This window comes from Anolis carolinensis, chromosome 3 (assembly GCF_035594765.1).
Source record: "Anolis carolinensis isolate JA03-04 chromosome 3, rAnoCar3.1.pri, whole genome shotgun sequence".
Taxonomy (NCBI): domain Eukaryota; kingdom Metazoa; phylum Chordata; class Lepidosauria; order Squamata; family Dactyloidae; genus Anolis; species Anolis carolinensis.
In genome coordinates, this window is record NC_085843.1 from 63,688,906 (window position 1) to 63,713,099 (window position 24,194).

The 24,194-nt window shown below is 36.1% G+C and overlaps 1 protein-coding gene across 14 annotated transcripts in view; it reads right to left on the minus strand.

The window, feature by feature from the left end:
- robo2 (roundabout guidance receptor 2) overlaps positions 1-24,194 on the minus strand; it is a 1,412,536-nt gene that overhangs the window by 95,767 nt on the left and 1,292,575 nt on the right. For all 14 annotated transcript variants that reach the window (XM_062977135.1, XM_062977143.1, XM_062977146.1 and 11 more), the window contains 4 exons: positions 23,355-23,436; positions 21,645-21,810; positions 20,121-20,287; positions 9,497-9,618 (listed from right to left, as the gene is read on the minus strand). In XM_062977135.1, coding sequence (XP_062833205.1) covers positions 9,497-9,618; positions 20,121-20,287; positions 21,645-21,810; positions 23,355-23,436 — 537 coding nt within the window. The remainder of the gene's footprint in view (positions 1-9,496; positions 9,619-20,120; positions 20,288-21,644; positions 21,811-23,354; positions 23,437-24,194) is intronic.

Sequence of the window (24,194 nt, forward strand, 5' to 3'; positions counted from 1 at the left end):
CCTTATCCCATTACTTTTCATTTCTAAATACTTTTCCATTATAGTCTTTTGCACTGCCTTATAATCTCTTATTAGTCCACAAATTATATTTCAGGCTTCACAGCAATCAATCAATCAATCTTCTTGAGTCCACTGTAGAAGTCTTCTCAAAACCAATCTCAAACCCACTTTTCTAGCAAGCTCTGGAAAATCCAAAAAGTACAAGTACAGTCTTTTTAGGAAAGAAACTCAGTCCAGATTTTTCTATTATCCCTGCAACATATTGCCTAGATCTGCATCCATAGGACAAAACAATGGAAATTGATCCTCCTCCTCTCACTATGTGCTGTCAAAAGGTGGAGGTAGAGACAAAAATCCAGTTTCAAGATGACAATACTATAAAGAATATATATAAAAACCCTCTGTTAATGAAACAGACGTGTTCTTGGATACAATTTTTGACACAAATCTTAGTGCCAGAAGTAGCTATAATGTGGAAGGAATGAGTTCCACACCACAAAAAAGAATAGCAGTTCAATATGTTTCTGCCAACCTTTTATTCAAAACTAACACTATACAAACATTCAATGAATCAATCAGAACGGTTAAGTCTTGTGTAAGTAAATTGAATTATTTTGAACCTTCTAGAGGAGGGGTTCTCAAACTTTTTCAGCTCGGAGCCCTTTTTGAAGCAAAAGTTTCTCATGGAGCCTCAAGAAATGTTTATATATTATATTACAGTAGAGTCTCACTTATCCAACATAAACGGGCCAGCAGAATGTTGGATAAGCGAATATGTTGGATAATAAGGAGAGATTAAGAAAAAGCCTATTAAACATCAAAATAGGTTATGATTTTACAAATTAAGCACCAAAACATCATGTTATACAACAAATTTGACAGAAAAAGTAGTTCATTACACATTAATGCCATGTAGTAATTACTGTATTTACGAATTCAGCACCAAAATATCACAATGCATTGAAAACATTGACTACAAAAATGTGTTGGATAATCCAGAACGTTGGATAAGTGAGACTCTACTGTATATATTATATATAATGTATATATCAGGTATGGGATGGGTCAGTGGCAGATGGATGGAGAGTGTTTGTGTAAACTAATTCTCACAGTGCAAAAAGAAAAAAGAAAAAAAGAAAGAAAAGAACGAACAATTCAATATTTAAAATATTTTAACCAACATAAGCTTAACAGTATTTCAGTAAAAAAAAACCAGGGCCATCAAGTCTAACCCCCTTCTGCCATGCAAGAAAAACACAATCAAAGCACCCCCTGAGTGGTAGGAGGGAAATAGGGTTTTGGAGGCAAAGAAAGTGAGATGGGGGGGGGGGGGATCTGGGCAACGAGAAAAAGATTCTGGGTGGTGATGGAGGCGGGGGAGAAATGGTCTGTGCATGGGAGGATGCTGCTGCCAAACTTTAATTTCCCTGCATGGCACTGCGGAGCCCCTCACTTTCACTTGTGGAGCCCCAAGATCTTTTGGGGGTTCTGGAGGCACACTTTACTTTGGCTGTTGTAGGAAGGCACACACAACTTTCTCAGCTTAAGCTTTATTGCATTGTTTACTGCACACACACTGCTGCAACACAACACTGAAATTCTATGTTTCTTGGGCCCTCCTTCACTATCCTCCTAATTATGCTGCTGGAAAAATCCTCCCACCAGAGAAGATGTCAAGAAGGGGAAACATAGTGGTGGTGGTGGGGAGCCATTTATTAATGAATGAACTCAGCATTGACATGGATCGGATTAAGGCTTTTGCACAAGGTCTGATGGATGATTGGTATATATATTTGGTGTTGCATTGTTTTAAATTTTTATATATTGTATTTTACTATGTTATTTAATTATTTTAACTGTTTTATTCTTATTTTATTGTATTATGATGTACTGGTAGTGATCCTACCAGTTGTGTAAGCCGCCCTGAGTCCCCTTGGGGAGAAGGGCGGGGTAGAAATATTGGAAATAAATAAAAATAAATAAATAAAATCTACACTGCTAAATAATGAAGTTTGATCTAGAGATGCCCAAAGAAATCTTTAGTTCACTGAAAATGTTAAAATAGCAGTTCAGGAAATCTTCTTCTGTCCCATTTAAGTTCTGAACAAAAGTCTGGGTAGAACAGCTTTCATGCTTCTCTCAGTCATAAACAATGCACTATAAATAAATACCTTGGAATTAAAGTGTGCATTTATTGATCAACTTTAGGCAGGTGTTTTAAAGATCAATGGCATAAGGATTGTAAAGAATGTGGCATACAGGAAGATGATAATTAGACAATCACAAATAATAGCATAAACAAGTAATAGTTGTACTGAGAGATACTGCATTGCCATATACTGTCAGAATGATGAGAAGTTCTCTTTGCTGAGCTTTTAAAAATGTTTCACATTACAGTAGTTTTAAAATAGTTGGCAACTTCAGATAATTTCTAGTGGTTTCCCAGTAAGATTCTACATGCCTTAGAGCTGATGCCAGTTACTTACAGTCTTGCTGAGGCCATTATATTAATGTATAGGTGATCAGTTTCATACTTGAAGGTTGTAATAAAATCTGGATTTATTTTTTTATATATTTTATATTACTATAAGAAATTCCTTTTAAAAAATTACATTCAATTTCTACATTATGTACATCTCCTCAATTTATTCTCACTGACCTATGTATTTACATTTTAATAAAGCTAATAAACAATTATAATCCACTGCTCATTACAACTGTCAAAGAGTTTGCCTTACCTAATTGAAAGGCAAAATTGAGAATTGAAAATTTCAATACTGTAGCTTTAAATCTTTTTTCTTGACACACACACCAGGTTTCAGATTAGTCTACCATTTCAAATTATTCAATAGTCTTGGTGGTTTTTGGAATCAAATGAACTAATCATACGCATCTCTCAACTATTATGTATTATCTAAGTATTATGCATTGTGTATTACCTAAGACAAGTTATAATTTCTGTATTACTGGGTCAATGGCAGGCCACATGGTATTGATGCTGTTTCCTAATTAAGTGAACACTGAAGCATGATAGATATGAATGTGTCTGATTTTCATTTTGGCTTATGTAAATACACAAGTCTGATTTGCTAACAATTCTGTTTGTCATATTTATTGTTGAGCCAAAAGTATGACAATGTTTTGAATAGAAGTTACAGAATGTCATTTATGTCTCCTAATCTCATGTCTAACATGAAACATGTGAATAGAGATAATGATTTATCCAGGGAGCAAATATATTATGCTATGATCTTCTGTAATGCTTTACCAAGTGTTTAGAAGAGTCTTAGAACAAGGTGTAGAAGTTGAGGATGTTAGGGATGAAGGATGGAATAAAAAAGCAGAGCAGAGGGACATAGTAGAAACAGCAATAACAGGAAATAAAACTGCTTTTTAAAATGTTAATTGCAATCAGGAGAAATTATTTTTCATATAACATACAAACAAACAATGACAAAACTGCATTTCAGCAGAAATTACAGCTACTCAACATAAGAATAGGGTTTTGGAGTCCAAGGTTTAGGAAATAGGGCTCCCTTTTATATTTCACCATAGCTCAATGTAAAAACAATTTTTTGGAACTGAGCCACTTTTTTTGAAATTTTTTGCTTCTGAATTTTATGCATATACAGTCATTCCCCGAGTTACAAACATCTGACTTTCAAACATAGTTACAAACAGGGATGAGACAACAGGAAGTGAGAGAAATCTACCCCTAGGAAAGGAGATTCACTCCTGAAAGAGTTATCATGTAGCCTTCCACTAAGGTTTTCTCACCAAATATTTTTCCACAACAAGACAATTTTTTTAAAAAAAAAAATCCAATTATCATAGGGACAGAAAGTGAGATGACATCTTTTGAACAGGGGCGCAGACAGAGAAACAAACACCACAGGGGGTTGCTATCCAAAGCTAGAAAATATATTTTTTGACTGGAGTTACACTTAAAAGTGTACATGTTCTGACTTACATATAAATTCAACTTAAGAGCAAACCTACAGAAATGATCTTGTTGTAACTTGGGTACTGCCTGTATATTCAAAATGCATGCACCTAAGAGAAGTTTGGCATTACAAGAACAGCTATATCTGATTTCACAATGTCTGATTTTCTTGAGGGGAAAAAGTGTGGGCGGGGTTTGTGTTATAGGGTATTTTCTTATCGTTCAAATAATATAAATTCTAAATAACAGGAGGTAAAAGCCATGTGAAATCTCATAATGAGCAACATAACTGCTACATAACTGCAATTTTTCCTTTGAGTATCATTTTTTTCTAGACTTAAAAGCCCTTCTTGCTTGATAGTTGCAATCTTAAACCTTTTTCACTCCTCCATTATTGGTTTTAGGCAATACTTCTAAATTATAGTATATATTGGTACTTTTAGACTGTAAATTCCTAATTATCGCAGAGAAGGGAATTTTAAAGTAACTGCTAATTGGACTAAATGAGCAGAACAAAAAAGTGGGAGTGGCAGGTGGTAACATGCCAGCAGTCAGCATGCCAGACGTCTTGCCTGTCATCAGCCAAACCAAATTCCAAACTGTGAAAGGTAAAAATGAAGAGTCATTACTCATCTGGCATTTGTCAGCTACGTGTATTAGGTTTTATTCTAAGTTAATATTCCTGGCTTCACTCTCAGATTAATAGGGATGTTATTATGGATACTCTGGTTAATTAATTGGTTTTGTCCTGGGTGCTGGAAACTTTTTAATTAGCTGCTCTGGCTTTTCTCTTCTTTTTTTGCTTTCTCCCTAAAGCAATTTTTATATGTCTCTGGTGGGTATTGTGTATTGCTAGCTTGGTACTGGGTCATTGCTTTTCTCCTTTACCATGTAAATTGGAATTAGTAATCATAATATGTTATTTTGCTTTTCAGAAAACATCTTTCTTCTTTTCCTTTGAAGAAACATAGTGACACAAACTGACACTTTGTTCAGTTCATTTAGGTTAGTTCTCCTTATGACATATTGCTTTTTTACAGGGCAAAATTATTTCCTCATCAGAATTTTCAGTACAGTGCTCCCTCACTTATCACTGGGGTTAGATTCCAGGACCATCCGCAAAAAGTGAAAATCCACAAAGTAGGGACACTATATTTATTTTAATATTTATACATTATTTTCGTAATTATTTTCACCTCCTTCTCCTCCCGTTGCTGCTTGGGCTTCTTTTCTCTCCCTTTGGCTTCTCATTGCTCCCTTCCTTAGGCTGTAAATTGTATTTTTTAATGATTTATAATACCCTTTTAGAGTCCATTGAAAAACCGCAAAATAGTGAATCCACGAAAAGTGAACCACGAAGTAGTGAGGTAACACTGTATCAGTGTTACAACAGACTGTGAGCAAATGACCTCTACAAATTGTCCTTCAGATCTGCTAGAAACAATAATGGGTCTGGACCTGGTAAATGAAATATTTGCCTTCAACTCAGGGCCAAAACATTGACATGTAGGAATAATTGTCCTAAGCAAATGTTGTAGGGTGACTCAGAGTAAGCTATTTAGTGTCTCCCACAATTAACTTTTTTGTATTTCCGCTCATTTTGAGTCTAACCACAGAACATGTGGTCAAAATTGAACAAAAAAAAAACCCTAAGAAACTGATTTTAGTGAATTGAAAAACGGGTGTCTAGTTGTGAACCCAGGACCAAAATATTATTTTTAAACCTGCAGATAAGGGGGGAGTCATTGTCATCATGAATCACACTGATTATATGAAAGAAGTGCACAGACAATTATCTGTTAGGGCACACTACTCATTATTAGAAAGTGATCCCACTAAACACATTCAATTTATGATTAGAACCATTCTTTTTGAGGGTCTCAGTTTGGAATACATTAATTTGCAAGAAAAAACTGTTTAACTACCAGACATCCTTGTATCCCTGTAATCTATAAGCTACCAAAAACACATGAAAACACCATACCTCCGATTGGCCGACCTATTGTGTCAGGCTCTGGTTCTATTCTTAAACCACTTGCTAAATTTTTGGATTCGTTTTTACAACCACATGTGAAACACATCAAGTCTTATATTAAAGACACAAAACATTTTATTACCCTCATTGAACAGCTTACCCTCCCTACGGATGTGGTGCTTATGACTATGGATGTAACATCTCTTTATACCAGCATTCCCCTATCAGAGGCATGCATAGTGTGCAAAACATATTAGATTCCAGAACTAATTTAAACCCCCCTACACATTTTCTTTTGGATCTGTTGGATGTTGTTTTGGGAAAAAACTATTTTAAATGTAGTGGTCAATTTTACCTTCAAATTCAAGGAGTCGCCATGGGCAGTCCAATTACCCCTTCCATTGCCAATTTATTCATGGACGATTTGGAAATGAAATCAGTTTTGAACCCCATGTGGAATCCCGTCTATAGCAACATGATTAAATACTTCAGGTATATTGATGATGTGTTTATCATCATGAATAATCAACAATCTGCACATGATCTATTGATATGGGCAAACACTATCCACCCAGACATAAAATTCACTGGACACATTGACCCAAAAAGCATTCCGTACTTAGATGTCTTGGTTACTAAACTTAATAATAGACTTATGGTCAACAATTACCGTAAACCTACAGATCGAAATTCAGCTCTTCATTATTCCAGTTTTCATTTGCTATCCTTAAAAAATAATTTACCTTATTCTCAAATATTGGGAATCAGATGCAATTGCACACTTCAACAAGATTTTGAACACAACATCGATTAAAAATCAATTATTATCCAAGGGTTATCCGGGACATATTGTTGATAATGCCATCATTAGGGCATCTGAAGTTCCACGTACCACCCTGTTGGCAGACAAATCTGTGTACACAGACAACAGATTGGTCTGTCCCTTGACATTAACTAATTTTTCCAGACAGGTCATTAAAACAGTGAAAAAATATTAGCAGCTCATCAGTGATATACCGGGATGTAAAAAAAAAAAAAACCCGCCATGGTGGCACATAAAAGAACACAGAACTTGAGAAACATATTGGTACACTCAGATATTGACCATGATTCTCAAATCATGAGACTTAGACCTAATTTAGTAGGAAATTTTCTGTGTCACCACTGTGCCATATGTCCGCAATTTATTCAAACTAAGGTGTTTCAGCATCCTCATACTAAGATTGTTCATCAACTGCAACCTTTTGCTACATGTACCACCAAAGGAGTCATTTATGTCATTACTTGTCCCTGTTCCTTGATGTATATCGGCCAGACCAATAGGCAAATTAAATTCCACGTAATAAAACACAAGAGCAAAATCTGGAATCAGGCCACTGGCTCACGCCTGTATAAACATTTCAATGTCAAGAACCATAGTCCTGAATCATTTAGGGTCCTAGTCTTAGAAGTAGTTACTTCCCCTTCAAATACAGATTTCTGCACTAAACTACAACGAGAAACTTTCTGGATTTTTTCCTCAAAACTGTTCATCCTAAGGGTCTCAATGATTCTATTTCATTACAATGTTTTCTGTGAGCCTGTGTAGGCCTTTGGTTAAGTTCAAATAGGTTCTTTTTATGAGATGGCTGGGACATAGCTACACCAGCCCCCTTTAAAATTCTCTCTATATACAGTAGGTTCTACCTGCTTCTCCTGTGCTTGCCTAAGGAATCAAACTAGTAGCAGAGAACCCTTGTAGGAGAGTTTATGTGAATATAGATGCTCCTGTCTTTAATGTTTTTACTATACTTTGTAATTTTTATCCTGTACAAGCGTTTCTAGCCACTCATATGTATTCCTTGTAGGTCCACTCTATCGTTGATACTTATACATTGAATTTATTTACTTGAAGAACTTGTTATATTGGAAAATTGGCTATTCTAGGTTTTCTGTACCTTCATAAACTACTACCTGGGGAAGACTACACAGTCGAAGCCAGTCGTGGATGGTTATAAACTTTGAATTTATTTAAAACTTTGGATTCAAAAAGGATTTACAAACTTGAACATATAGGTTTGAATGTACAGTCTTCTATGTGGAACATGAACTTTGTATGTCATTGAACTCATAAACCTTGAGTATAAGAGCTATGCTTTCAATGAATATGTGTATTTGTAACACATGGATTATATTCTTTTGGATTCTGCTTTAGGAATTCTCGCCTTTCCTATATAGGATGATTTTCATTTAGAGACATGTATTTTGAATCATTTAGTATATTTTGAACCTCTACAACCCTTGTCTGCACATTGAATGATCCATGACTACAGCATATATATGAAAAACTGTCTTGTAGTTTATATTATTGGATTATATTTGTGTTTGAAGTGACCTCTTGCCTTTGAACCCATATGCAGTACATCTTGCCATGTGACACAGGATAGTACAAATTCTTAAAACTATGTAGTGTATTTTCTGGCCCACATGGTTTAAATAAATGTATGGAAGCACAGTATTTCCTGTCCCACAGCAAAATTCTGTGGGACTGGAACGTGTTAGTTATGATGCCTTATTGATGTATTTGTTTTAGCCTAGATGTTTAGTTGTTTACTGGTTTATTGTGTTATTGTGTTCAATTTGAGTATTTTCAATTGTTTGTTTTAATGTTCTGTTTTGTTATTCAAATGGCATTGAATGTTAGCCATTTTTGCCTTTTTCGCCTTTGGGAGCCGCCCTGAATCCCTTTGGTGAAAGAGGGTGAGTTAAAAACAAAGTTGTTTATTATTATTATTAATAATAATTTTACAAAATATCCTCCTTTTAGTCTGGTAAACCGTTCTCAGATTTCTCACATATGATCCTCCATCCTGCTACTTTCTTCTGTAGGAGAACTGCCTAAGGACAGAGCTACTCATTTAGATGTCACAAAATATTCTGCTGCCATGCTTACAAAGTCCTTCCCTGGAGTAAAAAGAAGAGTAATGTTAGCGACTGAACTCTATCTTTAACAACACTCAATCTTGTTTTAACAAAAATATTTCAGGTAATGCCAAGATGATAGTGATTTTGTCATCGCTGATGTTTGTACTAGAAATTCTTTACCTTAGGCATAGATCAGCTAGTAGCACAGAATATTACTACAAAGGTCATTAAGAAATCAATCCCTGTGGCAAGAAGGCCCATTTGGGCTGAAGAGAAATATTAAAATATCACTATATAAGATCACTCAGTGGCTATCCATGCTGAAGAATCTTGCAAATATCATTCAAGCATGCTTCAAGACATATTCTTACACACATTCTGCTATGATATCTTTATTGTAAAGCAAAACATATGGTTATGATGTCCAATGCAGTACAATAAAGCTATAGAGCCCTTGTTTAGGAGAATATATTTTAAAGGCATGCCTGCCTCAATGTCTTCAGCTTGAAATTCAGCTTGATATTTTCCACATGAGTGAAGAATATTATATATATATAAAGTGTACAGAAAGGCTTTTGCTTGGTTGTTTCTGTCTACCAACAATAATGCAAAAAAGAAAAAGGAAAGGAAAAGAAGTGTATTTCTTTTACTATGTATTTTCACAAAACTCTTACCGCCCAGGTTACTTGAACGGTGGTAGGGGTCAAAACAACAGGATTATGCAGCCTCACAATGACGTCTCCGAGCTCTTTTTGGACCTGTCTGTGATCTACACCTTGTGCTGGTGGGCTGATATCTGCCAAATCAAACACATATGCACACACACCCATAAATTATTTTAATAACGAGAGGCACTGAGAATAATCAATTCATTAAATGATTGAAAAGCTTAATAAACATAATTTAAATATTCGTAGCGAAATTAGTTTATTTTGAGATCATGGAGTAAATGAGACCGAATTACAGGCAACAGAGCATGGAAGAACTGCTTGCTTTTCTAACCACAGTGTGTTCCAGTATATATACAAATGTAAGAAATATTAAAGACTTAAAGCACACACTTTTTCTAATCATAGTAAATGTAAATGATGTTTACTACATCATTTATTTCATCATAGGAAATGATGAAAAAGTTCTGAAACTTTCAAATAGTAATAACTTTGATATACCATGGGATTATAGGTCAGTTTTTATATAATAGCAGCAAAGGATGTTCCCACAACTGAAACCGGATGTATTACTTGCAACACTATATCAGAGTTTTATTAAAATGTCTCTTCAATAATTGCATACAACCATAAAAGACAGTAAATTGTAGAAATTTGAAGAAGTATACATGTACAGCAAATTCCTTTATAAAATGACATTTTGTTTAGTCCCTGTGCATTTGTACAAAGTGCAAATAAGAAGACAAAAAAGCCAAGCTCACTAAATGGGTCTCCCTTTCACAAATTGTTGGTGCATCAATTCAAGTAAATTCTGATTTATGGTGATCCTAAGGCTGGATATGGTGGAGATCCTAGAGTTGAAATTGATGCCCCATATGACCCTTTCCAATTCTATGATTCTAAGACAAACCTATCACAAGGCTTTCTTGGCAAGATTAGTTCAGAAGGGATTTGTACATTAGGTTTTCATTCTATTAGAGGCCAGAAGAGTAGCACAAACTGGTCAGGATTTATTTTGTGCAAAATTCACATACGGGTTTCTTTTGAAGAAAGCAGTCTTTTTTGCACAGTAAATTGATATTGTTCTTTCACGATACTACAGCCTATGGTCAGAAAAACTATTGCAAATGATATTATGCACCAGTGCTTTTAACTGTTTCTTTTCTATGTAATGGCTACTGTGAATAGGCTCCCCCCCCCCCCCCCAGTTTCAAATTTCTGTGTAAGGCTGTCTTGGATGAGAATACCATTTGAAATTACATCAAAACATTATGCTAAGTGTCATCTGAATTCATTATTTAATTTCATTAAACTGTAGAATACCACAAAAGCTGCCAGGGCTACAAATGCTGGAACCCATTTTGTCGCTAGACAGCTTGCAAAAATAGGACCTACATCAGAAATGTGAAGTAAATAAAAGAACAGTTTTAATGAAAGGAAGTCTTTTGTCAGTCTTTCAGGTAGAATCTGACATAACAAGATTATGCCCAGCCTGCACAGTACTCATTGTGAGTCCAGGAGGCAAATGAGCCTGTTTTCTGGATTGTTCTCAAGGGGTCAAGATAATTTGAGGCACTCTCCCAGCCTTCAAACAACACATGGAGATTGGGATATTGTTTGCAAAGAAATTATTTGCAATGTTGCTGCTCCATGTGTCCAAAAAATCTTTGAGAAGAGTTATCCCTAGCTAATATTGTCTCTCAATTGCTAACTATGTAATGTATGTTGTTATTTTGACTGGAAACCACCCTGAGCCACCTCGGGGAGATAGGGCGGTATATAATTAAGTTGTTTGTTTGTTGTTGTTATTATTATTATTAATGTAATGAGTTTGATTTCTGTGTGTGGAAACTGGTTTGGCACACAAATTGTATACACTAGATGTGCAGGAAATAATAAACCATATGGGGGTGCAAGTAATTCACACAAAACTACAGCCCCAACATTCTTTGTCTAGCAACCTTTATAATGGCTTGTGCATAACACATGTGTGTGCATGAATTATATATCCCTTAGGGAAGATACAGAACACTGTATCCATGTCAACATTCCTCTTGGAAACAATCAAATCAGTACATTTAAGTGATTTCCTTTCACATGTGCTGGCATTATGGTTTAAGAATCTAACCAGTAATTGATGGATTGCGACAAAATATGTATCAGATAGCTATATTTCTCTCAGTCTACCTATAATATCATTATAAGGGTAGTAAATTATTCAGGAATTAAATCAACCCCCTCCCCCTGCAGTTAAGGATTTGATGAAGGAACATACAGTGAACAGATTGATTAAAACAACAACAAATTTTCATTTTATTCTAGGGAGACAGATGTGACATTTTTCAGGAAAAATATTTAATTCACCAGGATATATTTTGTTACCTGAACACTCAGTTTAATGTGGCTTCCTGGTAACAACAGCAGCAGATGCAGCAGTACAAGCTTAAGCTACATGAGTCTGCATGTCATAGTGTGTTCTACTCCTCAATCCCTCATTGAGACGAGTATTACAGTCAGAGCAAAGAGTAAGCTCCTTCAGATCCAATGCCGAGCTTGATTCATCCAGACCAGCCATGGCCTTCAGGCTTTGAGAAACAAAATACTTTTTAGACCAGATGGTCATCTACTCCAATATTCCCTATGTAAACAGTTCATTCTGATAGCTATTGGAAACTTTTATCTTCTCCTGTTTTTGTCCTTAGGCAGTACAGTTCTAAGGTAAACTGCCTCAAAACACTGAGATTCAATTTCCAGAGTTTGGACAATTATGTTTGAAAATATAAGGACATGTCAAAGACATCCATATTTGAACGCGTTTTCAGTATGTGTTTATATTCCTTCTTTTAAAAGTAAACTTTTACATATAGCCATCATGGCATCTAAGACATCTCCTACACAGTATGGTTCAATTCTCCTTTTATGCCAGTAAGGTGGCAAAAGTATAGTTTGTGACTGCCTACTGTCCACGTGAGATTCAGGGCCTTTCTACACCTATACCTTATTTGAACTTTTTCAAGCAATTTCTATTCCCAAGTGCTAGAAAAATGCTCAATTGCTATTTCAAATTAACCTTATCCCCCCTTTTGAATGGAAACCATGGAAAATCTGCCTGACTGCAAACTAGAAATCACAAGCTGAAGCGACATTCAATCATGATTCTTAGCTGTGGTGGTTATGTGGAATGGCAGTTTACTTTAACAACACAGAAAAATGATCATACTGGAAACCAGAAGTGAGACCTGGTTTTAATTTTAATTTCCACCCCGGTATAGGCTGCTAAGGTGTGCAGGGGGCAAAGTTGACACTCATCACAGTTGTCCACCCCCTATTTTATGTCATTAAATTCAAAGTTTCAAAATATCTTGTAATATCTTTTCATAGAATCATAGAATAACAGAATTGGAAGAGGCCACATGGGCCATCTAATCCAAACCCCTGTCACGCAGGAAAAGCACAATCATAGTACTCTCAAGAGATGGCCATCCAGTCTCTGTTTAAAAGCCTCCAAGGAAGGAGCCTCCATCACACTCCGAGGCAGAGAGTTCCATTGATGAGCAGCTCTTACAGTTAGGAAGTTCTGGTGGAATATTCTTTCCTGTAATTTGATCCCATTCATCCAAGTCTTAGTTTCCAAGGCAGCAGAAAACAAACCTGCTCTCTCTTCCTTTTTTAAAAAATATTTTATTTATGATTTTGAATATACATAAAAAGTGGGGGAACAATTTTGGGGGATAGAAAAGAGGAGAAAAAAGAAAAAGAAAAGGAAAAAAACCCAACCCCTCCCCCCCCCCTCAAACTGTTTTTCCCTTCCAGATCCTCTGCATCGCGAGGTATGTCTTCTTCACCTCAGAATAATTGCCGGCAAACATCCGTATATGTCCTAAAGCCTAGGATTGCTTATAAACATATTTCATAGAAGTTTGATTTTTCCCCTTAACAAATATTGTCTCAATTGTTCCAATCTGTCTTTTGTCTTGGTGAAATGTTCTGTGATATTGTTTGTGTTAATAAATCCATGTTTTTAATGTCTAATAGTCTCAGCATCCATTTTTCTATTGAGGGAATTTCTTGCATTTTCCATAATTTTGCTATATATATCCTAGCAGCCGTTACCATATATATGAAGAGCTTTTCCATATTAAGGTCCACCTGAAAGTCTGTAATTCCTAAAAGGAAGTACTGCTGATATAGAATTTTTTATTATTTTTGTTTCTATTTTTAATATTCTGTCCCAACATGTATCCTTAATTTCAAATCCTGTATTTTTGTCCTCTTTGAAGCTCTCCTTAATTTGCCAATAATTCAACCATGTTATTGTAAGTTCCAATTGTTTAATCTCTTCATACGATTTAAGACTGATTCCTTGATTTCCCAAATTTAGTAGTTGTCTGCATGTCAACCATCTTTCTCTTGGTAATTCCCTCATGTGTTCAGCCTCCAGTGGAGATAGCCACAGCGGTACCTTTGTATAAAATCTATTTTTATATTTCTCCCAGGTTCCTATGAGCGCTGCCCTCAAATAATGATTTTCAATTATTTTTCTTTATTAATTTTCCCTCTCCAGAGGTAGCTGTGCCACCCTTTGTTTAGATCCTGTCCTTCAAGGGCCAGTGTTTTCCTCTTCTTTAGAGTGGCCCAGTCCTTAACCCAACTCAGGGCCACTGCATCATAGTACAGCTGAAAATCTGGAAGACCCATACCTTCTCTCCTGGTATCGTCCTTGAGGTGTTTAAACCCTATTCTGGCCTTTTTTTCATCCCCATACAAACTTCCTTATTTCTTTGTGCCATCCTGCTAATGTAGTTTTAGTTCTTAAAATCGGTAAATTTTGAAAGTGAAATATCGCTTCAGGCAAGATCTTCATTTTAACTGCTGCAATTTTCCCTAAAAGTGAGAGCTGGAGTGACCTCCATCTTGTCATTCTTTCTTTTATCTCCCTCCATTTCTTATCATAATTGTTTTTATAAAGTTGGGCATTGCTTGCTGTTATCTCTATCCAAAGATATTTTATTTTTTTCACTACTTCTATTTCTTTTTGTAGTTTCTCCTTCTTCTTGTGTGGCATATTCTTTGTCAAGATTTTACTTTCTTCTCTATTGATTTTTAATCCTGCCACATCGCCAAAATTCTCAATTGTCTCTAACCATTGATCAAATTGCTTTAAAGGATCTTCTATTAAGTATACTAGGTCGTCCGCAAATGTACGAATTTTATAACTTTGATTTTTAGTTCGAAGTCCTTTTAGTTCTTTGTTTTTCCTGATTGCTTCCAGAAGGACTTCTAATGTTAAGATAAATAATGAGGGGGAAAGAGGGCACCCCTAGCTTGTCCCTTGTTTATGTTTATGGTGTTAGACATTTATCAGTTGGTTATGATTTTTGCTGTTTGTTGGGAATAGATCACTTTTATGGCGTTTGTGAAATGGAACCCTACATCCATTTCCCTCAGAATTTTAGTCATACAGAACCAATTGATGTTATCAAATGCCTTCTCGGCATCTAAAAATAGGAAAGCTATCTCCTTTTGATTGTTCTTGTCATAATATTTGATGGCATTCAAAATGTTCCTAATATTCTCTTTCATCTGTCTGCCAGGTAAAAAGCCCGATTGATCTTCTTTTATTCTGTGTACTAACACCTCTTTTTATCTAGCTGCTAAGATGCTAGATAAGATTTTATAATCAGCATTTAATAGCGATATTGGTCTGTAATTTTTGACCTGGGTGTTATCTGCTTTGTCCTTGGATATTATTACTATATTTTCTCTCTTCCATGTGTGTGGAACTTTCTTTTCTTCTAGGATTCTATTCATTACATTCTGTAATGGTATTATTAGTATATCCTGAAATGTTTTATAGTATAGCATTGTGAGCCCGTCCAGTCCTGGTGCTTTATTTGAGGGGAGTTTCTTAATAGCTCTACTTATTTCTTCTACAGAGATCTTTCTATTCAATATTTCCCTTTGTTTCTCTGTGATTTTTTGGATGTCCTGCTTCCCTAAATACTGTGTTACTTTTTCTTTAGGAATTTTATCCTCTGTGTATAATTTCTCGTAATAGGTGGTAAATTGATTTCTTATCTCATTATTGTGGTAATAGGTTTTCCTGCCCTCTTGAATTTTGTTGATGTATTGTGCCTGTTTCCTTTTGTTTATTTTCCTCGCCAGCCACCTGCCTACCTTGTTTGCATTTTCAAAATAATACTGTCTTGCAAACCTCAACTTTCTTCTATCTCCTCTACCTGTAAAGTCTCTAGCTGTTTCTTAGAAATTTCTAGACAGAATTGAGTTTTCTTGTCTTTAGGATTTTTTTTTAATATTGATTCTAATCTAGCCACTTCCTCTATCTTCAAGAATTTCAATTTTCTTATTCTATTCCTTCTAGCATTTTTGTTGTATCAGCTGTCCTCTTATGTAAGCCTTGCTGGCATCCCAAATAATATCTATTGTTGTGTCTTCTTCCTTATTAAATTTAAAATATTCTATCAACAACTCTCTGTATCTATCCTGATCAGATGGGTCTTTTAGCAGTAGTTCATTTAATTTCCATCTAAATTATCTCCCTTCCCTTTCCCAATTTTCTATTGTCACTTCTATAGGTGTATGATCTGAATTGACACTGGGCAAGATTTTAGATTTAGCTAGTTTGGTTACTATTGACTTGGTTCCCCAAATCATGTCAATTCAGGACCATGTCAGATGTCTATGTGACAGAAACGTGTAGTCTCTTTCATTCCCATGTTAGTGTCTACAAATATCTTGCAAGCTGAGATCTTCTTTCAGTTGTAGAAAGCTTCAGGGCAACTCTCCTGCACCTGTATTTTTGGCCTTTTCTTTAGGTTTAGATTTATCAAGCGCTGCATTTAATACTCCGTTAAAATCCCCATCAATATGAGGTCTGCGTATTCTTGTTCTAATATTTTTGGTATAGTGTTTCCACAAAGTTTGCATATTAGGATTTTCCTATTCTCTATTTCTAACACGACACCTAGCATCCTCCCCTCTTGATCCTTGAAAGCTATTCTCAATGGTAATTTTTCATTTACGTAGGTCACTATCCCTTTTTTTCTTTTCTGCATGAGATGCATAGTATATTTTCTCCAAACTATTTTGTACTAAATGTGTCACCTGTTTGTACATTATGTGCGTTCCTTGCAGACATATTACATCAGATTTACCCTTTTTAATTTGTTGCCAAACGTTCCTTCTTTTATTAGGTCAATTAAAACCATTAATGTTGTTTGAATAAAGTTTAAGTCTCTGTGACTCTTTTTCATCCTCCCCCCTGTCCATTTCCGTTTTGCCCAAGTCCATTAAGTTTATAAAGTCTTTGGGTGATTTTTCTCTTAGTCTTTTTTCAGTCTTACTAATTCATCTTCCTCCCCTGTTTTCCTGTCCTCTCTCTTCCCTTCTCCTTTCCCTTTTTGTTGATATTCTCCTTTCCTTTCTTCTCTTACTCCTGTTTTCAAATATTTTTCATAAAAAGCTTGTGCTTTGGGCTCACTTGTTATCCACTGCTTACTTCCTTCCCATGTCACCATCAACTCCTCTCTTTTTCCCATTTAAATCTGATGTTTCTCCTTCTCAGCTCGTCTGTCAGAAAAAAGTATTTGTGCCTTCCTTCCAATACCAATGTAGGGTATTCTTTTAAAACTGCAATTTTATTTCCCTTGAAGAATGTTGAGATTTTTGCTTTGCCCTTAAAGACTTCATTCCTTAGACTTTTCTTACTAAAGTGGACCACTGTATCTCTAGGAGTATTAATTTTTTTTGGAGTAGTTTGAGTGTATTCTATAGAATCTATCTATATTCACTTCCATCATTTCCTTTGCTCTCTGTGTGATGTTTGCCACTACTTCTATAATTAGCTCTCTTATATTTTCATTTTCTGCCTCTTGCAAATTGCGAAATCTTAATTGAAATTCCTCTTCTTTTGTCTCTAGGATTTCTTGTTGAACTTTGTTTGTATTTATTGTTCTTTCTATTACTCCCATGTCTATCTTCAGTTCCCCCTGTTGGTTTTTAATTATTTCGCTTTCTTTAGCCCTCTCCTTGCCATCTTGTTTAGTTAATTCTATATCCTCTCTTATCATTCTTATTTCTTCCTTTACTAATGTTTGAATTTCCTCCTTTATTTTCTTTTTCATTTCCATCATCTCCTCCTTAAATTTGGTGTATTGTTCATCTTGTTTCTCCTGAAACTTAATCACCTCTGTTTGTAGTTTTAATATTTCCATCATCACGTCTTTGATCTATAATAATCTGTTAATGAGTCTTTCCTTGTAGTTCCTCTTTTTTCCTTATCCTTTTCCTTTTCCATCTTGAATTTTGACGTACTCATATCTTCTTCTCACCTTACAACTGTCCAGTCTCTGGACCCCAGTGCTGACTCTGGGTTTTCCCCTCCCTTGATGTTACTCTTTTTAACTGCTCTCTACTCTCTATTTTCTACTGAAACTGAAAGTTATAAACTAGAGAAACCAAAGCAAAAACAACAATCATGTGGGTCGGGCCTTCCCAATGCTAGGTATAAACCTTTAGGTTCCATAATTTAGTCTCAGGCACCTTTTTGTTCTCCCTACACTCTTCCTACTCACACCCTACAGACTCTCCACCTTTCCTCCTCTTTTCCTTGGCTAACCTTACACTGCCTAACCTTGCACTTAATCCCCTTTACCACTTTCCAATCTCCTGGTCTCCCTTCTTCTTGCCGTTTTGGCTCTTTTACTCTTGGACTGTTGCTCCTACTTCCGCCCTTGCTGTGTCCTTACTGCGTCGGCTGCATCCCTTCCTCTACAATGCATCAGCACATCGTCTCGTCGTACTGCATCATCACGTTGCTCAGCGTTGCTGCGTGCCGCTGCGTGCCTCTCTGCATCGCCACGTCGTGTGCCATACGTCGCGTTGCCGGCTCCTTGCCACTCCGCCACTCCTCTTCCTCCTCCTTCTGGTCCTTTTCTTCCCCTTCCAGGTCTGGCCTTCTTAGAATTGCTTTGTTCTTTGTTTACTTACAATTAGAAATTGGTAGATTTCCCTCAATAGATATGCTCCATTTGCTCCTCTGTTCTTTCACGGTTCTATGTAATCCAAACCTGCTCCTTCTTCCTTATGACATCCTTTCACATATTTATACATGGCTATCTTAAACTTCTCTTCTACAGTCATTTGATCATTATGAATCTACTGGAAATTAATTTTGTTATATAACAAGGCCCTATTGTTATAAAATACATCACATTATTTGCTATGTTATAAAGTTCTATTTATTTCCTTTCCAACACCTAGATATTTGTTTTAACATCCAAATATCAGCCTTTCCCCCAAAACCTATTTCAGATTGGATTATCAGGACTGTAGAGTCTTCCAGTGCTGTAGAACCTGTAGAGCCTGCCCCTGTTGCAGGCACTTTTTCTCCACCTATCTTCGACATTTCTTTTAAAAATTATTTTATTGGTACTGTTCCATTATCCGGGCTGAGGCCATAAGGGGATGCTAGAGAGAGAACGATAGTCCACTTTTGAAGGAGTTAAACCATTTCCCCCTGTTTTCCTGTTATTCCCCCCACCCATGTCACCGCCATCAAAACAATCATCGTTATGATATGGGAAAAGGGCGGGGGGAGAATAACCAGCGAAAATAGAAAAATTATTTTCCTCCTTCAACTCCTCGCCCCCCCCCCCACAATAAAATGAAGTATTCTTTTCTGTCTAGCCCTCCTTTTGGAGTCCACCCGGATAATGGAACAGTACCGTCTTGTGATATGAAGACCAATTATTTCATGGATAGTCAAAGTTGGGTTCACAACAGATAGTTTGTAAAGTTTTTTTTCCATTTTTTGTTATTTCAGTAATATAACTTTATTAATGTCTGCTAAATTTAATTGAATTGGTGAATACTGAATAAAATAGAAACTCTTTCTCAGTTTCTGATAGTTTCTTTGTAACTTTTAATATCCTTCTTCATAAGTGAAGCAATCCCCCATTTCACACTTCCTTTCTTTCTCTATTATCAGACCTTCTTTATTATCAGACCTCCCACAAGGATGGTAAAAACATCAAAAAAGCAAACAAACATGCGGGCATCCCCTGGGCCAATTGCAGACAGCCAATTCTTTCACACCAGAAGTGACTTGCAGTTTCTCAAGTCACTCCTGACACGAAAAAAAAAAACCCAGACCTTCCCACTACTGTACTATTTCTCAACAGTTTTCCTCTCCTCTATGCTCTTTGTATTTTCTCTACCTTTCATGCCACTTATTTTCTTTGCCAGTTCTTACCCTCATCTACATATATACAGTAGAGTCTCACTTATCCAACACTCACTTATCCAACGTTCTGGATTATCCAACACATTTTTGTAGTCAATATTTTCAATACATCATTATATTTTGGTGCTGTGTCCTTAGAGAGCCTCACTACTGCCCAGACCTCTTCAATGGGAATTTTTTTTGCTTACATCCCCCACCTATTTTCTATACCTTCACAATCTACTTCAGCAGCACAGCTCTTTCCTGGATTTTTTTTATTGGTTATCCTAAGATATGAAGGCATATTCTGAATGTATGGTAAAGGAAAAGAATGGTTGTTCCACATTTAACTGTGACAATGTTGCTGGAAAAACAGAATGATGTTACCTTGGGTTCGGACAGGATCTGACATGGTGCTGGGGTCACTCAAACCTTGTGAGTTGATAGCTCTCACCATAAATAAGTAGATTGTATTTGGACGGAGTCCTCTCACAGTGTAGGGTGTTGTTTTTACATGATTAGCAACTGTTTGCCAGCTATTGCTCACCGACTGACTGAAATGAAAATATATTGGAAGACTTGATCAAAACAGTACAAATAATTTTCAGGGCTGTGGTTCAATCTTCTGCTAAAAACAACTGAAGGGAGAGAAGTATGCAATGCATTATTAAAATTATTAAAGAATTTTGATGCATTAGTTAATATGGACCACAAAAGAATTCATAACTTTAGTGATAAACATTAATAACACAAGATGAAAATGCCTGTAAAACAGAGAAAACAGCAGGCTAACATACCTTATGGACACATACTTTTCAAAAGAGCAAACCTGCCAACAATAATTTTATTAAAGCAAAATATAAATGTAACACCTAATCCAAACATTATATGCAAAAGAAGAGTACTATGTATCTTGTGTTGTTGAAGGCTTTCATGACCGGGATCACGGGCTTGTTGTATGTTTTCCGGGTTGTATGGCAATGTTCCAGAAGTATTCTCTCCTAACGTTTCGCCCACATCTATGGCAGGCATCCTCAGAGGATGTTTCACCCATATCTATGGCAGGCATTATTTATTTATTTATTTACAGCATTTATATTCCGCCCTTCTCACCCCGAAGGGGACTCAGGGCGGATCACATTACACATATAGGCAAACATTCAATGCTTTTTAACATAGAAGACAAACAAACATAGGCTCCGAGCGGGCCTCGAACTCATGACCTCCTGGTCAGAGTGATTCATTGCAGTTAATTGCAGCTGGCATGCTCTCCCGCCTGTGCCACAGTCCGGGCCCAGAGGATGCCTGCCATAGATGTGGGCGAAAGAGCAGGAGAGAATACTTCTGGAACATAGTCATACAGCCTGGAAAACATACAACAACCCTACTATGTATCTGTGTATAATTACTGGGCAAGACTTTTGAAAGAACTACACCTTCAGTGCAATGTTACATATATCTTAATAAATATAATCTGTGGCACTTCTGAGATGTCAGTACTGTTTATATCCAGGTCAAAGTGGATAATTTTACAAAGCTTAGAAAACATTACTTTATTTGCACAAGTTTGATGTTGATGAATGAATGAATGATGAACGCACATTATAAAACAAAAGGCAGCCAGTAATACTGGAATAATACAATTAATGGTAACAATCCTGATCTCGGTGATACTGGCATTGCTGTTTGTATTGCTTTCAAAAAGTAAAGCATAGTCAGTATGAATCATTGCAAATTCAACCAAGTATTTTTTCAGAATGTTCCATCAGAATATGTAGGTTAATACAAACAACCATTTTTTATTCTTATGTTTTGGCTATCTAACATTAACAAGGCTCTAAAATGAGTTTGTTCCAACATGCAGATATCAAAATTGTTCCAATATGGTAGGATAATAGGTTGTTAACATACCTAAATGCTTCAATGATATATGCACTAGTTGGTAGGTTTCCAGGAGTGCCAGGCTGCCAAGACAAGGTGACACTGTTTTTTGTGACATCAGTGACCTGAGGCTTGGATGGTGGCCCAGGGAGATCATTTAAATCATAATTTCTGCTGACTACTGCACCCCCAGATTCTGTAGGGGACAAATGCTTACATTTTATGCTTTTAAAATCAAAGCAATGTATTAAAATATAAATCTTGTAAGTTCACAAGGTGCATTTAAAAAACCCATTTTGGATACACAGGCTAAGAATAGATAGCTAGTTTGAATATTTCTATATTTTATATAGGAGTCCCTAGGCGGCACAATGGGTTAAACCACTGAGCTGCTGAATTTGCTGACCAAAAGGTCAGAGGTTCGAATCCGGGGAGCGGGGTGAGCTCTCACTTTTAGCCCCTGGTTCTGCCAATCTAGCAGTTTGAAAACATGCAAATGTGAATAGATCAATAGGTACTGCTAAAGCAGGAAGGTAATGGCGCTCCATCAGTCATGCCAGTCACGTGACCTTGGAGGTGTCTATGGACAATGCTGGCTCTTTGGCTTAGAAATGGAGATGAGCACCAACCCTCAGAGTTGGACATGATTACACTTAATGCCAGGGGAAAACCTTTACCTATATTTTATAGCTACTGCTCTTTTTCCAGCTTTGGCGAAAATTCCAGCAAAACAAACTAACAAAATGATTTGGATCCTTCACAACTAGATCTATATAGCCATGGATAAAGCTGGCTTGCTCAGCTTGTCCACATAGATGAACACTGTCCATTGTTTTAAATTATAGCTTTCCCCATTTTGTAATATGAAGGAGGTGACATGCAGATGAAGATCAAGATGCAACAGAACTACCATGGTTAGTTAAAATGGTGGGTCTGCTTCTTGGGAGGAGAGTAAAACTATTATGAACTGGAGTTTGATTCCAGGACACCACCCCCACCCCATGGATATCAAATCAGATGCTTAAGTCCAGTTATATATAGGATGTAGTAAAACGGTGTCCCTTATAATAACATGGCAAATTAAAGGTATGCTTTTTGGAATGAGGGAGATATTTTCAAGCCGTGGGTGATGGTATCTGTGGATGCAGTATCAATTGGACATGGAGAATGAACTGTACTTCTCTTTGAGAGATTATCAACCTAACTCTGAATTGAAGTTTTAGGCAAAAGAATAGGGAGGGGATGATTGCCTCTCTCATGCATTCTACACATTTTTAGACCTTATTATTATTGGCCCTTGCATTTTTCCACCTGCCCTGTCCTGAAGTTCTATTTCACAAGTTCCTACCCTCCAAATTCCAGTATTTATTACTGTCCAGACTATTGGTTGTTAATGGTGTTGATTTTATGTTATTATCTTGATCTAATGTTGTTTAATTTTACTGAGATATGTTTTTAATCTAAGTGGGGTTTTAATATATGTTGGATTGGGCTTGTCTCCATGTAAGTCACCCTGAGTCCCTCCGGGGAGATAGAGGCAGGATATAAAAATAAAATTATTATAATATTATTATTACACATTCTCAAATTCTACCTCAGAGAGCAGAGATAGCAGGGGAATAATAATGTGCTCACATAAAGTAAAATTTAACCCTTAACATGAAGATTTAGGAAGAAACTAAGTTACCATTACAGAACGACTTCACATAATGTCTATCTGAGATGATATCCATGGCTTACCTGTGACATCTAACACAGCACTCCAGGACGTTTCTCCACTTGAACTCGTGGCAACACAAGTATATGTCCCAATGTCAGACATCTAAACACACAGAAATGGTTGAGTGCATATTTTAATGATACCTTCTATTTAATATCCTGTACTTTAATCCTATTTGATCTGCTTTCAAGTTTTTTGTCCACAAATTAGAATTTAACATGTTATCAATGCAATTAGTTTGGGATAACAGTTTGTAAAAAGAACAATTTAATATGGCAATTCTTTTTTCATTGCTTTAACAAACCATGCAGAAGACATGAGTAACAAAATCCATTAAATTTCTGTTCCTTATGTCTTCATTATAAAAGTTTAGAAAGTTTAGATTTTCATTTCCCTGATAAATCACTTTAAAATAAATACTGACAGACAATATGAGTTTTACAAATGAAGATCCATGTGCATTTATTCTTTTGAAAATCTTACTGCAAAAGCAAACTAAAACAAGAAATGAATTTGTATTAATAAATAAATGGGATTCCTGGAAAGATATATCATATTCTGTGTTTTTGCTCTTTCTGTCCATCATTCTCTTCCACAACACAAGGAAACTTTTTAATACCATAGATTAGGGCCATGTATCAGATCAATGTGTCAGATCAATGAAAAACAGTAGTAGGTTGAGTATGGAGTAATCCATGAAGCCCTAATCCTAGTCTAGAAACAGAAGCGGTTCAGAAAGAAGGTTGACACTTGTGATAAGAGACTAAAATCATATCGTATTATCGAAAATAATATCCTGTGTGAAGACTCCTATAGATCTAGAAAGTAGGGGCCATGCTAGTTTATTGATTTTCTTTTTG